Source organism: Neomonachus schauinslandi, chromosome 7, assembly GCF_002201575.2.
Source record: "Neomonachus schauinslandi chromosome 7, ASM220157v2, whole genome shotgun sequence".
NCBI lineage: Eukaryota > Metazoa > Chordata > Mammalia > Carnivora > Phocidae > Neomonachus > Neomonachus schauinslandi.
Window position 1 is genome coordinate 87146420 of NC_058409.1, and position 24607 is coordinate 87171026.

Genomic DNA, 24607 nt, shown 5'->3' on the forward strand with positions numbered 1-24607 from the left:
ACGTGATAAAAGACACCTTTATCTCTCCTCACTTAGGAAATTCCAAGGGTTTGGGATGAAGACCAAATATATATTTCTCATTATAAATCACAGTATCACGGTGTGTAAATATAAAAGACCCTCCCCACATCATCTCTTAAATTTATTTTTAAAAACAACTAAGTGTTTAAAACAAAAATATGACTTTATTCTGGAGTTTATACCTATGTAAAAGTAAAATGTATGACAATAAAGCACAAAGGATGAAAGCAGGGTAAATGGAAATACAGTTTTAAGATTCTTACATTATATGTTAAGTGATATAATATTAATTCAAGGCAGACTATGGTAAGTTAAGGATGCATATTGTAATTCTAAGAACAACCATTAAAAATAAAACATTTGCTGAAAAGTATTTGTTAAATTCAATACCCACTCATAATGAAAACCAGGAGTAAAAGGGAACTTCTTCAACTTGTGAATGAACATCCACAAAAAGCCTACCAGCCAGCGTCATGATTAATGATGAACTTATATTTTAATCAATAATTAATTAATGAACTGAACGCTTTCCCATAGATCATTAACAAATGCAAAGATGTCTGCTTTTACCACTACTATTCAACATAGTTGTGGAAGTTCTAGCCAGTGCAGTAAGGCAAGAAAAGGAAATAAAAGGCATAAAGATTGGGGGAAATAAAACTGTCCCTATTTGCAGATGACATGGTGACACACATCTGTGTAAACAATCCCAAGGAATCTTGGCACAAAAGTATTATCCATAAAAGGAAAAGTTGATAAGTTGTATTTTATCAACATTTAAAACTTTTGCTCTGTGAAAGACCTTGTTTAGAGGATGAAAAGACAAACTACAAAATGGGAGAAAATACTTGCAAAGCACAGAAAAGTAGTATCTAGAATACAGAAAGATTCTCAAAACTCAACAGTAAAAAAGCAAACAATCCATTTAGAAAATGAAAAAAAGAGACATTTCAGTAAAGAGATATACAGATGGCAATGAACACATGATAAGATGTTCAAATTCAATAGCCATTAGAGAAATGAAAATGAAAATCATGAGATATCACAACACACCTATTAGAATGGCTAGAATAAAAAACAGTGGCAACACCAAATGCTGGCCAGGATGCGGAGAAACCGGATCACACATATGTTGTTGGTAGGAACATAAAATAGTACAGCCAGTTTGGTAGTTTCTTAAAAACTAAACATGCAACTAACATATGATGCAAAAATTGTACTCCTTGGTATTATTCCAGCGACATGAAGACTTATGTTCACATGAAAATTTGTATATGAATATTCATAGCAGCTTTATTCATAATAGTCCCGAAATGTAAACAACAGATATCCTCTGGGTAAATGGTTAAAAAAAATCCATGGTACACTCACACCATGGAATACTATTCACTAATAAAAAGGGATTAACTATTGATACACATAACAACCTGAATGAATCTCTAAAGAATTATACTGAATGAAAAATGTTAGCCCCAAAAGGTTATGTACTGTATGATTCCATTCATAAAATATTCTTTTTTTTTAAAAGACTTTATTTTTTATTTTTTTTTAAAAGATTTTATTTATTTATTTGAGAGAGAGAGAATGAGAGAGAGCACATGAGAGGGGGGAGGGTCAGAGGGAGAAGCAGACTCCCTGCCGAGCAGGGAGCCCGATGCGGGACTCGATCCCGGGACTCCAGGATCATGACCTGAGCCGAAGGCAGTCGCTTAACCAACTGAGCCACCCAGGTGCCCTAAAAGACTTTATTTATTTATTTGACAGAGAGAGACACAGCGAGAGAGGGAACACAAGCAGGGGGAGTGGGAGAGGGAGAAGCAGGCTTCCTGCAGGGCAGGGAGCCCGATGCGGGGCTCGATCCCAGGACCCTGGGATCATGACCTGAGCCGAAGGCAGATGCTTAACGACTGAGCCACCCAGGTGCCCCCCCATTCATAAAATATTCCTGAAATGAGGGGCACCTGGGTGGTTCAGTCGGTTAAGCATCTGTCTTCGGCTCAGGTCATGATCACGGAGTCCCGGGATTGAGCCCCGCATTGGGCTCCTGCTCAGCAGGGAGTCAGCTTTTTCCTCTGCTCTTCACCCTGCCTGTGCTCTCTTTCTCGCTCTCTCAAATAAATAAATAAAAACTTAAAAACATTTCTTGAAATGATAAAAGTATAAAAATGGAGAACAGTTTAGTTTTCAGGGGTTAAGAAGGGGTGGGGTGGGGGGAAGTGTGTATGGCTATAAAATGGCAACATGAATAATCCTTGTGGTGATGAAAATGCTCTGTATCTTAGCTTGTATCAATCTCCATATCCTGGTTGTGATATTGCACTATAGTTTTGCAATATGTTATCATATTGCTGCATAAAGACTACATGGGATCTCTCTGCATTATTCCTTATAACTAATGCAAATATATAATTATGTCAAAATTAAATTTTAATTAAAAAAAGCTAAGAGCCAATAGAGATAAAACGGAATAACAGAAAATACATAATCCAAAAGAAGGCAGAAAAGGAGGTAAAAATGAACAAAGGACAAAAGAGACAAGTAGGAAACAAATAGCAAGATGATAGACATAAAACCAACAATTAAATGTAAATGGAATAAATAACTCCCATTAAAAGGCAGGGACTGTCAGCTGACTAAAAAAACCCAGAGTATATGATATTTACAATTAACATACCTTTTTCTAAAAACCTTTAACTTTTTGTTAGACTCATAGAAGAGTTGCAAGAATAGTACAAAGAATTCCCAAATACCCTTAATACTTTTCACCAAATGCTTATCACATCTTCTTTATCCTTCTCTGTCTTTCAATTTTTTTCTCTGAACTACTTGAAAGTTGTAGACATGATGCCCATTTACCCCTAAATACTTCAGTGTATAATTCCTAAAAACAAGGACATTCTCTTAGATGACCACATACAATGATTAAAATCAGGAAATTAACTTTACTACAATACTATTTTATTATCCACAAACTTTAATCAGAGTTTTTCATTGTCCTCATAATGCTATTTATAGCAAAAGAAAATCACAGATTACACATTGCATTCAGTTGTTGGTTTTTGTAAGTCGTTTGATCTGGGACAGTTCCTCAACTTTACTTTGTCTTTCATGACATTGGCATTTTTAAAAAGTGCAGCTCAGTTTTTTTTCATAGAATATTTCTCATTTGGGATTTGTCTGATACTTCTTTTTTTTTCTTTTTCTTTTTTTAAAAGATTTTATTTATTTATTTGACAGAGAGAGAGAGAGCGAGAGCAGGAACACACGCAGGGGGAGTGGGAGAGGGAGAGGCAGGCTTCCCACAGATCAGGGAGCCTGATGCGGGGCTCAATCCCAGGACCCTGGGACCATGACCTGAGCTGAAGGCAGACGCTTAATGACTGAGCCACCCAGGTGCCCCTTGTCTGATATTTCTGCACAATTAGATTAAGGTTATACATTTTGGGGCAAGAGTACTGCAAGAATTGTATTGTTTTTCTCAGTGCATCATATCAAAAGGCATATGGTGCCAACTTGGCTCATTGTTGGTGTTAACTTTGAACACTTAGCGACTAAGGTAGTGCCTTCACTATAAAGTTATTATTTTTCCCACTATAATTATGAGTATCCGGTGGCAATATACTTTGAAATTATGAAAATACCTTGGTACTCCACAAACTTTCACCATTTTAATACCCATTCATATCTGAATTAACTATTATGATGGTTATCAAATGGCATTTTTTCCCAACTCATCGTTTCTTCTTACATTTATTAATTGGCTTTCAACAGTAAGGAAGAACGTCCCTTCTCTTCCTTCCTTCTTGTCAGTATTAGAATCGTAGATTCTTATTTTATTTAATAGTTTATAGCCTTTTATTGTCAATATTTATTTTGATGCTCAAATTATCCCAGATTTGGTCAGTAGAAGCCCTTTGACTTGACATGTTCTGAACATTCTTTGAACATTTCCTTCCTTCCTTTCTTTCTTTTTTTTTTTTTTAAGATTTTATTTATTTATTTGACAGAGAGAGACACAGTGAGAGAGGGAACACAAGCAGGGGGAGTGGGAGAGGGAGAAGCAGGCTTCCCGCAGAGCAGGGAGCCTGCTGCGGGGCTCGATCCCAGGACACTGGGATCATGACCTGAGCTGAAGGCAGACGCTTAACGACTGAGCCACCCAGGCGCCCCATTTCCTTACTTTCTGGCACAAGATGTTCCAGGTTCATCTTGTACCTTTCCCTACCTCAGCTGTGTAATTATCCTTTTCTTCAAGGAACCCTGGTTCCTTTTAGTGTAAACTGGTATTCTAAGATCTGGGTCAAAGGAGAGCTTAGTGCTACTAAGGGGTAATTATTTCTACACTCAGTGGGTAGTGGTAGGAAAGATGTATGAATACACACATACCTGCCACCTTCACACATCTATATCTATTCCTTTATCTATCTATATTTATTAGAAACCACAAGTCTATATTGATACCTCCAATTCCAATTCAGCACCACAGGGTTCCTTCTATCCTTTCTCCTTTTCATATGTGTAACTCTCTTCTCTGACAGTGAGAAACTTGGCTCTCATTATCCATAATACATTTATTTGTTTAATCCTAGAATACATATAAGATAGTTTTTGCATTGTTAACTCATACCTCTGTGAAAAAGAAATTTACTAGAGTTTAATATTTATTTACAGTTCATTTTCTCTTTAGCCTGAGAATACTTAGTCCAAATAACATGTTTTAAGTTACTTGGACAGATTAGTGGTTGCCAGGGACTGGGGAAGATGGATGGTGTGGCCATAAAAGGAGAGGGATCCTTGTGGTGATGGAACAGTTCTGTATATCTGGATTGTGCTGGTAGTTATATGAATCTACACATGTGATCACACTGCACACAAATGAATGCATATAAAATGGGTGAAATCTGTATATGTTCTATGGATTGTACCAATGTTAATTTCCTGTTAGTGATATTGTACTATAGTTATATAAGATGTAATCACTGGGGGAAAACAGAGTGAAGGGTACATAGGACCTCCCCGTATTAGTTTTGGCAGCCTCCTGTGAATCCATAATTATTTAAAATAAAAACTGAAGAAAAAGCTACTTGGGCTTGTTCCCCCTCAAGCCCCTTCTCTCACCCCAGTTATGTTATTTATTAAAACACAGTTAGGTTAATTTGTGTCTGTATTCCATGTTAGGCCCTCTCTTGTTGATATATCTTTCAACTCACTTCTTGATTTATTTTCCTTTTAGAATATAAACACTAATATGGTTCCCAAAGCCTAAAAGTTATAACTATACAAAGAAGTAAACTTAGAAGTATTATGCTACCACCACCACCACCATTACCACGTTGGCTTAATACCTTTTCTCCTTTCCAGCCCATTCCTATCCACCCCTTCTACATAAGCAGTTTGATTAGTCTGCCATTTATCTTTGTTTCTTTTTTGACAAATGATCATTATTATGTACATTTTTAAATTTCTCCTTTCTTACAAGAAGATACATATATTTACTATGCATACTCTTTTGTATTTTGCTTTTTTAACTTAACAATATATTTTGGAAATCAGCTCAGAAATTTTGCTCCTATTTTTAATTTTAATTTTTTTACAGCTGCATAATACTCCATTGTGTACTATAGATATTCAACCACTGCCCTATGTATGGGCATCTGGGTTGTTTCTAATATTTTACAATTACAAACAACGCTGTAGTGAATATCCTACATATTGTATATTCATACTGTTAGAAGGGTGTCTTCAGGGCAAATTCCTAGAAGTGAGATTGTTGGGTCAAGAGGTAAATGTACATTTAGTTTTGTTACATATTGCAAGATTCCTGATAGGATACCATTTTGCATTCCCACCAGCAATGTGTATCTGCTTTCTTAAAACCTCTCTAATGGAATGTATTTATTGTACTTCAAAATTCTTACTATTTGGATAGGTGAGAAATGGCATCTTACTGCAGTTTTAATCCACATTTCTTTAAATATGGGTGAAGTTGAACATTATAAGAAAATGAAATTACAGATCAATATTTCTGTAAACACAGATGTGAAAGCCCTTAACAGAATATTAGTACACGGAATCTGTCAGCCAAGTATAATTTTTTTATTCCAGGAATGGAAGGTTGGTTTAACATTAGGAAATTAATCAATGTAATTCATCACATCAATGGAATAAAGGAGAAAAATTATGATTATCTCAATAGGCGCAGAAAATATATTTCACAAATTTCAATACCTATTTTTCATAAAAACACTCCACTCAATAATTCTAGAAATAGAAGGAAGTCCTCAATCCGACAGAGGACCCCTATGAAACGTCTATAGACTGAATGTTTCCCCCCTAAGATCGGGAATGTTTGCTCTTATCACTTCTCCAAATTCTCTTGGATTAATAGTCCATATAATAAGGCAGGAAAAAGAAGCAAAAGGCATATAGATTGGAAAGGAAGATGTTAAACTGTTTTTATTTGCAGACAATATGATTGTGTATGTAGAAAATCCTACGAAAACCACAAAAGAATTCCTAGTAGATATAATAAGTGAATTTAGCAAAGTTGCAGGATTTCTATGTACTATCAATGAGCCACTGGAAAATGATAGGTCACATGGGTTATGCATTTGTCAAAATCCATGGAATACTTACATAAATTAGTTATACAATTTAACTGCATGTAAATTATACCTAAACTTTTTAAAAAAATTAAATAAACCAAGGTAAAGGCTATATAAAGTATATTCTAGTACAATTTGGGTGCTTGCTGATTTGCTCCTTCTGAGTTGTAAAATAGGGTCAGGCTTTATTTAAATTATTTTTGTCAATGTTAAGTCTAAATGTGTTTATAGTTACCCATTCCTTAGATTTCCCATCTTTCATAAGAATCTGGGCTTGAATGAATGGTATGGGATTTGGACCCAAATGAAATACCCCTGACAAAGTGACAGAGCAAGCATGACATTTATGTATACTTCTTTTGGTCTGACTGCTATAACATATTGCCTCCTTTGAATACTGAATTTGGGATTAAAAGTCCTGGCTTTAAATTTGGGTTCTGAATCGAATTAGCTGTGCAAACTTGGGTTATTTCACTATTCTGAGTATTTTTCTCATTTGTTAAACAGGAATAACATCATAGTTTCATGAAAATATGAGAGAGTTAATGCGACAATGACAGGCACATTGCAGGGACCCAATGAATGTTTTCCTTAATCTTAGTGGGGTATTTTCATTAAATCTGTATTACAGTACTATTTGATTTGACATTTTCTTCTAATAGAGGAACCTAAACTGTGTAATAGTCTTGGCTGCCAACTGGGAGTTTAGGGGATGGTTATGAGAAGTTAGACACAGAGCTGATGGAGATAATTTCCCCAAGGATCACTATTGTACAATGGCTCTCTCATAGTTATTTCTTGTGCTAGCAACTATTCATGAATTCATATTCATTCATTTATTTTTTTCCTCTAGATTCTAAAATTACTGGTTAAAAGGAGGAATCATTGGTCCCAGCCAAGAACTCTATTTCTTTATCTCCTAAGGGAATACTTTACTAATTCATGCTTAGAGAAACTGAGTTCCTTATTTTTACTGTAGGGGCTTATTCTACAGCTCCAACTGTTTTCATTCTTGGCTCCCCTCTTCTTCCCCTAATATCGGACATGCCTATTTCATTCACCCATCAGGCCTTTAGTGAACATTTATATCAGGCTCTATGGTTGAGAATAAGGGAATAGCTGCAACTTGAGGGATGATAAAGTTTTCAGCCAAATGAATAAAGTAAGAAACTGTAGGCTCCAGTTATGGTATCCTGCCTGTTTCAAGAAATTATGCCTTAGTTGCAAATAATTTGTTGAGAACCTCTTTTTTTCAAAAGGTTAAAGAGACAGGAACTCTCTCTCTACCTCTTTTTTTCCCAATTTAACTACTGTTTGGAATTTTCTTTTGAAATTCTGTTCCCAGGGGCACCTGCGTGGTGTAGTCGGTTGGGTATCTGACTCTTGGTTTTGGCTTAGGTTGTGATCCCGGAGTCGTGGGATCAAGCCAAGCCCCAGGTTGGGCTCTGCGCTTAGCATGGAGTCTGCTTGAGACTCCCTCTCACTCTGCCCCTACCCACCCACTCTGCTCGCTCTCTAAAATAAATAAATAAATCTTAAAAAACAAAACAAAACAAAACCAGAAATCCTGTTCCCAGAACATAAAACAGAAACAAAACTGAGACTCACCTCTGACTCCTCTCAGGAATGTCCAGCACAAACCCAAACATCATCTCGGCAATTTTATTGGAGCTGCACGTGGGGGTCCTGTCTACCTCTACGGCTATGGACAGCATCCTTTGCAGCTGACACACAATCCTGTGTCCAGAACATAGAACACAAGTGAGTGGGAGAATCTAGCCAGGAGCCACCCGGCTAGCTGGGAGGTCCCCACCCATGTACTAAAGGACATTGTAAAGCACATACTAGGTCAGAGAGAACTACTCAAGCTATCAGCATGCTTTTATTTAGCAATTTCACCTACCTGAATCCCTCTTGCCAGATCATACTATCTGTGGTTGAGCTGTAAAAGCAAGCTACTTTTTTTTTTTTTTAAAGATTTATTTATTTATTTATTTGACACAGAGAGAGACAGCGAGAGAGGGAACACAAGCAAGGGGAGTGGGAGAGGGAGAAGCAGGCTTCCCGCAGAGCAGGGAGTCCGATGCGGGGCTCGATCCCAGGACCCCAGGATCATGACCTGAGCCGAAGGCAGACGCTTAACGACTGAGCCACTCAGGCGCCCCAAGCAAGCTACTTTTAAATTCAAAATAGAAACATCTGATCTTAAGTATCTAGAGAACTTTAAGGATCATCTAACCTATAACTTTTCTATTTTCCAGATGAAGAAACAGGTCCAGAATGACTATCAGTTATTCAAATTTCTTTGATACAGGAGAAAATACATATTTACCATATGGTTTTCCTGTCACTGGTTTCTTTACAATTATCTTTTAGTAAGTTCAGTCTCAGAACTTCAACTGGTGGACTGTGACCCTCTGTCCTATCAGACCTGAATGTGGGAGAAAGCCAGGCTGATGTGGCAGAAAGAATCTAGGCTACCCCTCAGAAAGGTGGGCCTGGCCTGAAGTCAGACTTCTTTAACATGCATTATTATTTGTGAAGGAAGAAAGGGCTCTGTTTTCAGAAAATCTGCAGTCAGTAACACAATAGGTGGCCTAGGGGCTTTGGCATCAGATTCTGGCTCTGCAATGACAAGCTGGTCAACTTTTGACAAATTACTAAATTCCTCTGAGCCCAAGTCTTCTCATCTCTAAAAAAGGGGGAATAATACCACCTATTTCATAAAGTTGTGAGTGCTGTGTAAGATATTTGGTAGATACGCACTCATTAATGGTAAATGGTAGTGCCTATTGTTGTTAACATCATGATAAATTGACTTTTAGAGGGCCTTATTTTTATTTATAGTAATATTTAATTATAATAAATAATAATAATAATTTAGATTATAGTATTTTCTTCCACTGAAGGAATAGTGTCTGCCCCTCTCTTAGGTCTATATACTGAGGTTCTAGGATAACCTTACTTTACAGCCTCCCCCACTCTGTCAAGCAAATACTTTTTTGTTCTCAACATTCTCCCTTTAGATACAAGACTGTCTCTTAAATTAGTTAAAACCCTTAGGCCTTATATGAAAATCAGATTGGTGCAACTAGATTATAAAATAGTGTTGTAAATTTAGGCACAAATGCTGTATTTGAAGTGTCAAGTGTGATGGGCTTTTAACAATATGACTGCCATGGAATAGTAGGTTACTTGTGCAAGGACAGTTCTGGATCCTAAAACCCTGGCATCCCTAAAAAAATGCCCAAACCACTCTCAACCCCATAAAAGAAATGCTAGGAATCTCTTTTCAGTGTGGTTTGAGGTAATGGGACCCTCCCTGGTCTGAGCCATTGCTCTTATAACCTGTTAGAATCTGCAGGTTAAACTGCTATTCTTCTCCCAGGACTGGAGGAGAGACATGAAGGTCCTTGAGGACTAGAGGCTGCTGGAACACCCACTATCCATGACTCCTTCCCTTCCATCAGTGGTCAGCTGAAGTGATGAGTAGCTGTGACCCTGTACTGTCCCTTGGAATCCAGAAAATGGATCCCTTAGCTTTTGTTTCACTTCAATTTTGTGAACTTATGTTCATTTAGTGAAGTCCTATTCATCTGAGAGAGAAAGCATCTGCTTTTGTTTAACTTTGGCATTAGAATTTAGCCTGTAGCCAAACTAAGATAGTCTTTAGTAAGAATCAGCCTATGTTACAAGAGGTTGTTAATTCTGTGGAAACTTCTTTTAGGAATGCTGCTGTTCTCTAAAGCAATAAATCCCGACAGCCCCGGGAAAGACAGCTTGTGCCTGCCCCTTACAGCTGATTGGTGTTCTTTGTCAGGTTGGGCTGGGCAGAAGGATGGCTACTGCTGGCCTTCAAGATTCCTGTTCCGGGAGAGGTTTGATTCCCATTTGGCGGCTGAGTTAATCCTTCTTCAGTTACTACTTTGACCAACCACTTGATGACATCCCTGCAATGGAAAAAAGATAAGAAAAAAAAGTTTAAACTTCTGTCTTATTGAATGGTGCTCAAAACCACAGCCTTAACCTGGGCTCTGAGGCCCCTAGATTTCCCCAAAGGTTACAAAGAGGGTTCTTAGGTGATTTTCAATATTTATTTATTTATTTATTTGAGAGAGAGAGAATGAGAGACAGAGAGCATGAGAGGGAGGAGGGTCAGAGGGAGAAGCAGACTCCCTGCTGAGCAGGGAGCCCGATGCAGGACTCGATCCTGGGACTTCAGGATCATGACCTGAGCCGAAGGCAGTCGCTTAACCAACTGAGCCACCCAGGCGCCCCGGTGATTTTCAATATTTAAACAAGTCTAATGGAAACCCCACATTTAATTGCAGTAAGCTAATGAAGTATCGACATTTTTCTGAGTTGTTATTGAAAGGCACCTCTGGGGTCAAAGAATACTATCTGTGGCTTCCTGATTAGAAACATGCATTGAGCAGATGGAAAGTCTGACTGGATGACCACAGAGATCCTTGCTGGCTTTCTATGATTAGGTGTCATCTACTAATGCTAATAATTGAGGTTTAGAGTATGTGCAATGGAGTCATACTTTATGCAGGGTGAAGGCTTTAAAAGTTAGTAAGGTAAAAACATCTCATATAGTCAAAATTACTTTTGATGATCACTTAGGTAACCCAGGTAAAAATGGTGGATTTAATACACACTTCTAATTTTGTTACCTCCTAAATCCCACTGATGCTAGAGTAAATAATTCTTTTAAAAATCCACAAGGAAGAGGAGAAAAGGAAGGGAGACAATAACAGTGAAATTTTAGAAGATGGAAGGGAAATGAAGTATAATCACAAAATAGAATATTACATAGTAGTGAAAATGAGTAAGCTACAGTGATAAGCGACAGTAGGGACAAACCTTAGTACTCTATAATATAAAGTGAAAAATAAAAGTTCCAACAGATTATGTATAGCATGATATCCTTTAATATACAGTAGGAAGGAACTAAAATATAAACATACACTTTATAGGAACACATTTAGATATAATAAAATGACATAAAGACGGAAAGAAAATGATGAACATACAGAATGCTGATCACTTTGGGTGCAGGAAGGTGCAAAGTAGGTGATAGGCGGATGGATGTATGGTTAGATCCAGGTAATTGTCAAGGTACCAGCCTTTGATTTGGGGGGTGGATTAAGAGATGCTAATTACAAAATCAAAAGTAACCAATTAACTAGATAAGGCAAGTATGTCATGCTTTAAGGATTTTTTTTTTTTAAGAGAGGGAGAGAGGTGGGGCAGGGGCAGAAGGAGAGGGAGAGAAATAATCTTAAGTGGGCTCCACACCCAGCATGGAGCCCAATGTGGGGCTCAATCTCACAACCCTGAGATCATGACCTGAGCTGAAAATCAAGAGTCGGATGCTTAACCGACCTTGCCACCCAGGTGCCCCTTTAAGGATGATTCTTTTTTTTTTTAAATTAACATATAATGTATTATTTGTTTCAGGGGTACAGGTCTGTGATTCATCAGTCTTACACAACACCCAGTGCTCACCACAACACATATCCTCCCCAATGTTTAAGGATGATTCTTAATCTAAGTCTATGACTTTAGCAAAGGGATGGATTTTAACTGACTTAGCAGAATTGAGAAAGCTGAATCCTAAACCAGCAATAGAGAAGAGTAATCCCATTTAATCCTATTTACCAAAAAAGAAAGAAAAATCTTCAATAAGCTGTGCAAATGGCAGTGCAAAGCTTCTCTGAAGGAGAATGAAAGGATATAAGGGAAAATAAGCATAATGGTTTGTAAGCTCTTTTAAGATTTTTTTTTTTTTTTGGACAGAGAGAGGGAACACAAGCAGCGGAGTGGGAGAGGGAGAAGCAGACTCCCACCTGAGCAGGGAGCCCGACGTGGGGCTCGATCCCAGGACCCCGGGATCATGACCCGAGCCGAAGGCAGACGCTTAACGACTGAGCCACCAGGCGCCCCTGATTTGTAAGCTCTTTAAGAAAAAGTTTTAGACTCTAAACTACAAGTTAACATTGTGGAGAGATAAAACTGAGGGTCTTTGGACTAGGATACCAGGCACAGCTGGGAGGCAAGGGTATCAAAGCACAACAGCGGCACGAAGTGAACATATGCATGCTGAACGCAGAGGCCCTTGCTATTTTCCCACACTTGTCTTCCAAAAACTTGGCATCCCAGTCTTTACCCTTTATGTAGGAAATTGGAAGTCTTCTTTGAAAAACCCATCCAGCTCAACCAAGAGGAAAGACCTGAAGACACTGACAGGGTATTTTCTAAAAAATGGGCAGTCAGTTCTACCTACAGAGAAGTACAGAAATGACAAGTCCTCCCATGTACTTTGAGCTTTCATCAACAGTCAAGTCTGTCACCCTTAAACTTGGATAGACTACCAAGGTTTACTAGACATTTATGAAAATGTTCCACTATGAGAGATAAAGACCAAAATAACCAAAACCAATGCTCCCTCCCCGCCCCCTCCCCCCCGCTAAAAAAGTAACTTGGGAGAAAATAAGACTATGCAGAGAATAAACAAAAACAAAAGCCATCATCGGTATCACCAAAGATATGAGAATGTATGGATCCATGAAAGAAGAAAACAAGAACAGAATACTATTTATTAATTTTAAAAAGGAACATTTAGAGACCAAGTAAAAAAAGCCCTTGGAAATTAAAAACATAATAACAGAAATAAAAACTCTATTTTCAGGAATGAAGGAGGTTTCTAGACTGAATGCCCAGAACAATGGATGAATGCAGACCTACAATAAGCATACTGGGCAAAAAGAGGATTCTAAAAATTTTTGGAGGAAAAACTTAGGGCATATACAAAGAATCAGTAATCAAAGTAACTTACGACTTCTTAACAGCAATTGTGGAAGCTAGAAGAAAATGGAAAATTTCCTTCAGGGGGGGCACCTGGGTGGGTCAGTCGTTAAGTGTCTGCCTTCAGCTCAGGTCACGATCCCAGGTTCCTGGGATCGAGCCCCATATCCGGCTCCTTGCTCAGCAGGAAGCCTGCTTCTCCCTCTCCCACTCCCACTGCTTGTGTTCCTGCTCTTGCTATCTCTCTCTGTCAAATAAATAAAATCTTTAAAAAAAAAAAAGAAAATTTCCTTCAATGTTCTGTAGAAAAGCTATTTGTAACCTAAATATCTATACTGCTATCAATCAACATATGGGAAGATAAATATTTTCAGATATTGAAGATCTCAAAAATTTTACTTCCCACATCCATTTCTAAGAAGCCACTGGAGACTAATCTATTAAAATGAGGGAGTAAACCAAGAAAGAGAAGATATAGGGCAAACATACAAAAGATCTAACTTTGGAAACAGATAAAGGAAATTCTCACATTTATGATAAAAACTGGCAAGAAGACAACCAATCCAGACTGAAGGAGGTCTTTAAGAAGAAGAAGACTACCCAGTGCAAATGAACATCTTGAGGGGAGATTTAGAGCAAATAGAGAATTTGGGGTTAACTTCCAATATGCACAAATAATACAGGGGAACTAAAAATAAGGCAATTATTAACTCTAAGGAAACACAAAGGTATGAAAGAAAGGAAAAGTAATCATAGTTTAGTACTTGGCTCAACTCTGACTAGCACACATAGTCCTTGTAATAGAAACATTGAATATTGATCTGAAGAAAATTACGATATAAGTAAATTAATAGTATGGGGGCTGGGAAATGTGTGTGTCAGGGAAGAGGGAGGGAGGAAAAAAGAGCTAACTTCTTGTCCTTCATGTAGAAAGTCAACAAATAATAGTTAATAAAGAAAAATCAAGAATTAGCAATACAAGGTATTGCTATTTAGTCATACAGAGGTAAATATCCAAAAATCACATAAAATAGTAAAGTGATTACCCTTGTGGGAAAGGAAAATGCAGGTGAAGGGACTTGGGAACTAGTGTATTTCTTAAATCTTATAGAACTAGTTTATTCTTTGTATGAACAGTTAAAAAAGAAAAGAAAGCCCCATAAGAAAGGGTAATATAGAGAATGACTTGCTGCCTCTCCCTCTTTTTAAAAATTCCCATCTTTGAGATAAGAAATAACAAATGCTGGTGAGGATTTGGAGAAAAAGGAATCCTCATGCACTGTTGGGAATGTAAATTGGTACAACCACTAGGGTAACAGAATGGAGGTTCCTCAAAATTTAAAAATAGAAATACCATTATGATCCAGTAATCCCACTACTGGGTATTTAAAGAAAATGAAAATGCTAATTCAAAAAGATATATGCACCTGTTCTGTATGGATAGATGTTTTTGTGATTTGTCCCGCATAACCGACCATCTGGACCTGCATGTACACAGGCAGGCTAAGGAATGTTGTTTGTGAGACTCATGCTGTGTGAATAATCTTGGGAGCCTGGTTGTTTGAAATACATTATCTGGTCTCCAGGTCAGAACTGGCCCTTCCGTTCTGGATGCCAAGGGCGACAAATCTTATCTCTCATCCCCTCCTGCTCCATGCTGGGCTGGCTCCCTGAAATGGAATCCTGGAGGGGAGGCAGACACACATAGCCCAGGCTCCTTAAAAATATAGAAACATGATAACATGGAAATACAGCTTGTTCCAAACTGCATGTAGGCAAACAAATGTTTAATTTCAAACCCTGTTATATGCCCTATAAATATGGCCCTTATGGGAATGATCAGTTGGAAGTCTCACCTGAGGGGAGGATGCTCTGCCCAGGTTTCTCAGTTGGGACTCCTGCCTTGCTGGAGTTTCCATGGGGCTTCCCCAGCTGATGAGGTTGGATGTTGTAAGTACCTGGTTTGATGTGACTTTGCCTTATTCTCATTTATTGCCTATTATTACCTTCATCTATATGTAGATCCTTTTCCTCTTCTGTTTCTATTAGGTTTCTATAATAATAATAAACTTTTCTTTCGTTTCTGAAACGGAAACATGGCTGCTGAGAATCTTTTGTTCAGAACAGCACCCCTATGTTTATTGCAGCATTATTTACAACAGCTAAGAAAGACATGGAAGCAACCTAAGTGTCCATCAATAGATGAATGGATAAAGAAGATGTGATATATTTACACGCACACACACACACACACACACACAATGGAATAATAGCCACAAGAAAGAATGAAATCTTGCCATTTGTGAGAACATGCATGGACCAAGACGGTATTATGATAGATGAAGTAAGTCAGAGAAAGACAAATACCACATAATTTCACTTATTTGTGGAATCTAAAAAACAAACAAACAAACAAAACAGAAACAGACTCATAAATACAGAAAACAAATTGGTGGTTGCCAGAGCACAAGGGGTAGAAGGATGAGTAAAACAGGTGGAGGGGATTGGGGGGTATAGGCTACTAGTTATGGAATGAATAAGTCACATGGATGAAAGGTACAGCACAGAGAATGTAATCAATGATATTATAGAAGTGCAGTGTGGTGTCAGATGGTAGCCACACTTGTGGTGAGCATAGCATGATATATAGAGTTGTCAAATCACTATGCTGCACACCTGAAACTAATATAACATTGTGTGTCAGCTATACTTCAATTAACAAAAACTCATCTTTGAGGTTTATATACAATAAATTGCCCACAGGTTTTTACTTGATAAGTTTTGATAAATCTATGTATACATCTGTATAACCACAACCTCAATCCAATATCCATCTCTTAGTGAATCAAAGATCAACAGGTTTTTCCTCCATCTGAACAGATGATTTTTCTCATTGATAAAAAACAAAATAGAGGATTTGGCTTGATTTAGAAGCAACAAATGCCTATCTTTATTTTTTATTTTTTAAAGATTTTATTTATTTATTTGACACAGAGAGAGAAAGCACAAGTAGGCAGTGTGGCAGGCAGAGAGAGAGGGAGAAGCAGGGAGCCTGACGTGGGGCTTGATCCCAGGACCCGGGGATCACGACCTGAGCCGAAGGCAGACGCTTAACCGACTGAACCACCCAGGCGCCCCACAAATGCCTGTCTTTAAACCTTAAACCCAAGATCACACTCTGCATGGTACAAAATAGAAATGAAAGCAACTGACATGACTGGATCAAGTAAGTCTGTTTCTCTCTTCTCCCACTCAATCCAATCCTATGCTCACAAAGCAGAATGGTTGCTAGAGCTGCTCTCATTAATTAAATTGTTATTTTTCTATTTAAAACCCAACTATGCTATCCTGTGCTCTTTGTAGATTCTCTACTTACTGATTTTCTAATCATTAACATTTAAACTACATAAAATGCCACATCTAGGAAAATGAATATGGCCATGCAAACTAAGCAGGGAAGCTGGCTAATGCTCAAAACAATATGAGGCTTCCTCCTTTTTTTATTAAAGTAGTTATAATAGTATCCCATATTGGCCCGTACAAAACTATTTTTAACAAACATGCAAGAACATATGGGAACATAAATATGAATGGAAGAGTTTCAATGATGCTGGTAAAAAAAAGGACGCTGGTACTTTAGTCTGGTGAGAACCATTTCCAAAAAAAGCAAGGGTTGTAGTTTCAGGAGGAAAATTCCAGCCTGAAATCACCACCCTAGAAATCACATTTTCTCCCACTGATATAAGGATATGGTATCTCCCTGCTCTGAAGCTTCCAGAAGCTCTCTCTTGCCCTGATTCTACAAAAAAGAACACATGCTTGCTAGCTACCATTTTGACTGTATTGTTAGCCACATGACCTATTATCATATATTAGTTTTCAGAAACTAGTAGTGACAAATTAGAGTTCTTGAGTTATTCAGGGAGAAGGAAATAAACTGAGGTTCATAAAAGCTGTGAAAAGTTTTACGTAAGTTAAGGTCTCCCCGCCCAGGTCTCCTGAGGCTGTCTGGACAATTCTGAAATACACCAAAGGACATCTGATGGTCTTGAGAAAAACCACGAAGGCTGTGGTGCCTGGCACATAGCTGGTACAGAGAGATTTTCTTTTAGGATCATCCATAGTTTTAATAGCTATCCCTGTTATACTATTGAGTGACTATAGTCTCATCCACCCAATGTTCTTGAGCTTTGAGTAGCTGCCCACTTACGGCCCCGACCTCTCGTCACCCCCAGGCTCAGGTGCTGGTTACCTGACATTGTGGGGCTGCTTGTCGCAGGACAGCACAGTGCTTGCAATGGACTGCTGCAGGTGCTGTCGCTGCCTCCTCAGGATCTGCTGGAAGTCATCTTCTAGAGTCTGTACCACATAACGCAGAAAAAGGACTCGCCCAGGCAGATTCTGTCCCTGTGGGAGAAAAAAATGAGAAGTATTTCCTCTCAATTTCCTGATGACAGTGAGTATTGGGCTCTCATAAATATGAAGTCCAAGAGAAGGCCATGTGTCAACAAGTGTGTCTGTACCTAAAAGAAGCTCCTGAGAGAGCAGGCAGTCCAGGTCATTACAAAAGAGGGGAAAGAGGGCAGTCTCGGAGCCTGGAGGCTCAGGACTATAGACTTCCTAATTTTAAGAGATAGATACCCAAGAAGTCAGTCTCAGGACAAACCCCAAACTGTGGATATCAAAACAGAGAGACAAAAACTGTCTCCTAGATGACCCTGTTGAGCTGCTGGATCAAGCAACCATGATGTCCATACCACTGCTAAACTTCCAGTAACATGAGCTGATGCATAGCCTTATTGTTTTTGCAAGTCTGAGTTGGGTTGTTACAGGTGAAATGATCCTAACTGAGAAAGCCCAACCGAAAGCATGTGGGCTTTGATGGCACACAGACCTTATGTATTTATTTTCGTTTGATGTTTTAAACTCAGATTCACACCTTCTTCAACTTGCCCTTCTGAGTCTCAGTGTCTTTGTGATTTACGTGGTGGGGACGGTAACGGTACCAAAACCAGTGTAAGCCCCTGTGACACAAGAGGCAGACATGTACCATTTGTTGGTTTCCCTTTACTGGGAGACGAGGGCTGGGACCCAGGCCCAGGAGCTCAGGCTTTGAAGAGTCGAAAAATAAGGCCCCAAACCATTTCTGGACTCTTTAGGAACTTTTCAAACACTAGGGGTAGGCATATACTCTGAGAATATACACTCATGGACTAGGGTATGGTTTAGTCAGCAGGAAAAAGAATGACCATTGTAAGCACAAACAATTTCTTTCTTTTTAAAGAGGAGGTGGGGATGGATAACTTTGTTTTCCAAATGTGTACATTTTTTTCTCTAATCCTTGTTAATTGGTGCAAATGATTTTTTAAAAACCAAGTACTTGTGCTAGATTTATGACGGAAGTCTTCCACTAACACCACTCTCCACTACTGCTTGCCCCGAGTACCCTAGAGGGAAATTTTAAACTCTTTCTTCTGAAAGTTACCCTAAACATCTCTAAAAAGATGCTTTTATCACTATTTCTTAATTTATTAACTTTAGACATTACCTATTGGCTTTGCTGTGCTAGATAAGGATTTAACTCACTTGTGCCATTTCCCTGCTTCTCTTCCTAAAATAACTATCTCAATTTATGTTCCATCATCTATAGATAGTATCTCTTGACTCCCCACTTGATATAAAGATAAAGATGTTATAGCAACCCTACTATTCTCAGAGATCCTATCCCTTTTCATCTCCTAATCTTTATCTTCTACGCTTTTCTGTTTTCCACTGTCAAGGCTAATAGACTTGTCTTATGTGCTTTGTATATAAATTGATTCTAAATCTTATAACTAAACAGTGTTTACAGTATGAGGACTATGTTAAAATTATTTACTATGGCACAGGAGAGAGACTCTACTGGCTATGTTTTTGAGAGAGAGAAACAGCTGGGTTACAAGGCCTTTTCTGTGGGGACTAACAGCCTTCCATGGACTGATGGTGGAAATCCATATAGTAGTATACTAAGAAAATCATTCCTTTCTTGTGAAGCTTTTTGATTTTCCTAAAGTTTCTTTTTTTATCCTCCCTACATTGCCTACAGTGAACATTTTACTTCTTTCAACTCCTCAAGAATGGTGTTGAATCTTGAGAATACCCTTCTTTTCCAATTTTTTTTTCATTTTTAAAAACAACTTTATTGAAAAACCTTAAAAATTCACCCATTTTAAATGTACAGTTCAATGATTTGTTGTAAATTTATTGAGTTTGGCAACTATGACCAATTTTTAGAACATCTTCATAGGGGTGCCTGGGTGACTCAGTTGGTTAAGTGTCCAACTCTTGGTTTCAGCTTAGGTCATGATCTCATGGGTCATGAGATTGAGCCCCATGCTGGGCTTCACGCTCAGCATGGAGTGTGCTTGAAAAGTCTCTTCCTCTTCCTCTCCCCCTACTCATGAGCACTCTCTCATTCTAAAATAGATAAATCTTAAAAAAAAAAAAAAGAACATCTTCATAACTGAAATAAGATCGCTCATGCCTGTTTACAGTTAATTCCCGTCCCCACCTCTAGCTCCAGGCAAACACTCCTCTACTTTCTGGCTCTACTGATTTGCCCTTCTGGACATTTCATATATGCAGAATTATACAATATGTGATCTTGTGTATGTGGCTTCCTTTTACTTAGCTTAATATTTTTTTGAGGTTTGTCCATGTCTTAGCATGTATCAAGAGCTCATTTTTTTTAAATTACTGAATAGTATTCCCATGTATAAATATAGCACATTTTGCTTATCCATTCAACTGTTGATGGACATTTGGTCTGTTTCCACTTTTTGGCTATTATGAATAATGGTGCTATGAACATTCACATGTAAGCCTTTATTAGACATATATTTTCATTTTTTGGGGAGTCAGTACCTGGAAGTGGAATAGCTGGGTCATATAAGTTTATGTTTAATTTTTTAAAGAAACTGTCAAACTGTTTTCCAAAGGGCGCCTGGGTGGCTCAGTTGGTTAAGCGACTGCCTTCGGCTCAGGTCATGATCCCAGGGTCCTGGGATCGAGTCCCACATCGGGCTCCCAGCTCGGCGGGAGGCCTGCTTCTCCCTCTCCCATTCCCCCTGCTTGTGTTCCTGCTCTCGCTGTCTCTGTCTCTGTCAAATAAATAAATAAAATCTTTAAAAAAAAACTGTTTTCCAAAGTGGTTGTACCATTTACATTCCCACCAGCAATGTATGAAACTTACTGTATCTCTACTTTCTTGGCAACATTTGTTATAGCCTGTTTTCTTTTTAAAATTTTTAAAAATTGTGGTAAAAAACATGTAACAGGTTATTATTTTAACCATTTTTAAGTGTACAGTTTAGTATTGTTAAGTATATTTCCGTAGTTGTGCAACAGATCTTCAGAACTTTTCCATCTTGCAATATGAAACTCTATACACATTGAACAATAACACCCAATTTCCCCCTCCCCCTAACCCCTGGTAACCAACATTCTATTTGCTTTTTAAAAAAAAATTTTTTTTTTTAAATTTAAGTAGGCACCATGCCCAGCGCAGAGCCCAATGTGGGGCCCAACAGGGGGCCTGAACCCACGACCCAGAGATCAAGACTTGAACTGAAATCAAGAGTTGGAGGCCCAACTGACTGAGCCACCCAGGTGTTCCCATTTGTTTTTTATATTAATATGACTACTATAGACACTTGGCATACATCAAATTATATACTGTCTTTTTTTGTGACTGGCTTATTTCACTTAGTATCTTGTCTTCATTATGCTACCATCCATGTTGTAGCATATGGGAGGATTTCCTTCCTGTTTAAAGCAGAATTAATATTTCATCTTATCTGTATATACCACATTTTGTTTACCTAGTTATCTGTTGATGGACAGTTCGGTTAGTTCCACTTCTTGGCTATTGTGAATAATGCTGCTATGAATATGGGTGTGCAAATATCTTTTTGAGACCCTTCTTTCAATTCTTTTACATATATACCCCTGTGGGAGTATATGAAGTGGGATTGATGGATCATATGGTAATTCTATTTTTAATTTTTTGAAGAACCACCATATAATCTTCATAGCGGCTATACTATTTTATAATCCTACCCACAGTGGGCAAGTGATCTAATTTCTCTATATCCTTGCCACTACTTATTTTCCGTTAAAAAATTTTCTTTTAATAGTACCCATCCTGGGGCACCTGGGTGGCTCAGTCGTTAAGCGAATGCCTTCGGCTCAGGTCATGGTCCCAGGGTCCTGGGATCGAGCCCCGCATCAGGCTCCCTGCGCGGGAAGCCTGCTTCTCCCTCTCCTGCTCCCCCTGTGTTCCCTCTCTCGCTGTGTCTCTCTGTCAAATAAATAAAATCTTTAAAAAAAAATAGTACCCATCCTGTTGGGTGTGAAATGATATCTCACTGTAATTTTGATTTGCATTTCTCTGTGATTAGTGATGTTGAGCATCCTTTCATATGCTTATTGGCCATTTGTATATCATCTTTGGAAAAATCTCTATTCAAGTCCTTTGCCCTTTTAAAAATCAGGTTATCTTGTTCAATTTTTCCTTTAATTCTGCCAGTTTTGTAGTAAAATGTTTAAATGTTGTTGAGTTATAGGAGTTCTTTATATATTCTGGATATTAACCCCTTATCAGATATGTGATTATTTTTTATTTTTATTTTTTAAAGATTTTATTTATTTATTTGAGAGAGAGAGAGAGAATGAGAGAGAGAGAGCGAGCATGAGAGGGGGGAGGGTCAGAGGGAGCAGACTCCTTGCCGAGCAGGGAGCCTGATGTGGGACTTGATCCCGGGACTCCAGGATCATGACCTGAGCCGAAGGCAGTCGCTTAACCAACTGAACCACCCAGGCGCCCTGTGATTTTTTTTTTTTAAAGATTTTATTTATTTGACACAGAGAGAGAGCACAATCGGGGGAACAGCAGGCAGAGGGAGAGGGAGAAGCAGGCTCCCCACTGTCCAAGGAGCCCAATGCAGGGCTGGATCCCAGGACCCTGGGATCATGACCTGAGCTGAAGGCAGATGCTTAACCAACTGAGCCACCCAGGTGCCCCCAGATAGGTGATTTTAAAAATATCTTCTCCCATTCTATAGACTGCCTTTTCACTCCTGACTGTGTTCTCTGATGCACAGAAGTTTTAAACAACTTTGCTATAGTTCCATTTGTCTATTTTTGCTTTATTTGCTCATGTCTTTGGTGTCATATCAGAGAAAACAATGCCAAATTCAATGTCATGAAGTTTTCCCCTATATTTTCTCCTAAGAGTTTTATAGCTTTTGGTCTGATATCAGAGATCTTTGTTCCATTTAGAGTTAATTTTTGTATATGGTATTAGATAAGGGTCCAACTTCATTCTTTTGCATATGGCTATCCAGTTTTCCCAAAACTATTTGTTGAAGAGACTATCTTTTCCCCATTGAATGGACTTGGCACCCTTGATGAACATCACTTGACCATACAAAATTTTGGGGGGCGGGTTCTCCATTTTATTGCACATGTCTATATGTCTGTCTTTATGAGATTACCACACTGTTTTGATGACTGTAGCTTTTTAATATATTTAAAATCAACAAGTATGAATAGTCCAACTTTGTTCTTTTTCAAGATTGTTTTGGCTATTCAGGGTCCTCTGAAATTCCATCTGAATTTTAGGACAGAGTTTTCTATTTCTTTTTTTTTTTTTTAAAGATTTTTAAAAATTTATTTATCTCAGAGAGAATGGGAGACAGAGAGCATGAGAGGGGGAGGATCAGAGGGAGAAGCAGACTCCCCGCTGAGCAGGGAGCCCGATGTGGGACTCGATCCCGGGACTCCAGGATCATGACCTGAGCCGAAGGCAGTTGCTTAACCAACTGAGCCACCCAGGCGCCCCAGAGTTTTCTATTTCTGCAAAAAGTGCTGCTGGGATTTTGATAGGGACTGTGCTGACTCTGTGCTGACTGTGCTGATTGGGTACTACTGACATCGTAACAATATTAATTCTTTCAATCTATGAGCATGAGATATCTTTTTTTTTTTTTTAAAGATTTTATTTATTTGACAGAGACAGAGAGAGCAGGAACACAAGCAGGGCTTGGAGTGGGAGAGGGAGAAGCAGGCTTCCTGCCGAGCAAGGAGCACAGTGTGGGACTCGATCCCAGGACCCTGGGATCGTGACCTGAGCCAAAGGCAGACGCTTAACCATCTGAGCCACCCAGGCGCCCTGAGCATGAGATATCTTATCATTTATTTATGTCTTCTTTATTTTCTTTCAGTAATGTTTTGTAGTTTTCAGTGTACAAATTGTTCATCTCCTTGGTTAGGTTTACCCCTAAGTATTTTATTGTTTTTGATACTTTTGTTAATAGAATTGTTTTCCTAATTTCCTTTTCAGATTGTTAGTATGCAGAAATGCAACTGATTTTTGTGTCTTGATTTTGTATCCTGCAACTTTGCTGAACTTGTTTATTAGCTCTAACAATTTTTCTGTGTAGAATCTTTAGGGCTTTCTTCATATAAGATCATGTTATCTATGAACAGAGATAATTCTGCTTCTTGCTTTTCAATGTGGATGTCTTTTATTTCCCTTCCTTGCCTAACTGCTTTGGTTAGAAACTTCTAATACTATGTTGACTAGAAGAGACAAAAGTAGGTATCCTTACCTTATTCCTGATCTTAGAGGAAAAGCTTCAGTATTTGACCACTGAATATGATGTTTGCTGTGGGTTTTTCCATATAGTGTTTTTACAAGATAGTTTCTTTCTATTCCTAGTTTGTTGAGAGTTTTTATGATGAAATGTGTTGAATTTTGTCAAATGCATTTTTTTTGCATCAATTGAGATGATCATGTGGTTTTTGTCCTTCCTTCTGTTAATGTAGTGTATTTCATTGATTGATTTTTGTATATTGAAACATCCTTGTATTCCCAGATAAATCCCACTTGATTATGATGTATAATCCACATGATATGGTGTTGAATTTTGTTTGCTAGTATTTTGCTGGGGATTTTGCATCAGTGTTCATAAGGGATATTGGTCTGCAGTTTTCTTCTAGTGTCTGTATCTGGCTTTAATATCAGGGTGACATTGGTTTCATAGAATAAAGATACTTTATATGATATCTATCTTTTAAAATCTACTGGGGCTTAATTAGTGGCCTAACATATGGTTTTATCCTGGAACATG

General features: G+C 38.3%; 1 protein-coding gene across 1 annotated transcript in view; it reads right to left on the minus strand.

Annotated features, from left to right (window-relative positions):
- The window catches only part of SIMC1 (SUMO interacting motifs containing 1), a 92762-nt gene that overhangs the window by 15272 nt on the left and 52883 nt on the right, over nt 1–24607 (minus strand). The window contains exons 4-6 of the mRNA XM_044916822.1: nt 17689–17843; nt 10424–10576; nt 8235–8363 (exon numbers count right to left, since the gene is read on the minus strand). Coding sequence (XP_044772757.1) covers nt 8235–8363; nt 10424–10576; nt 17689–17843 — 437 coding nt within the window. The remainder of the gene's footprint in view (nt 1–8234; nt 8364–10423; nt 10577–17688; nt 17844–24607) is intronic.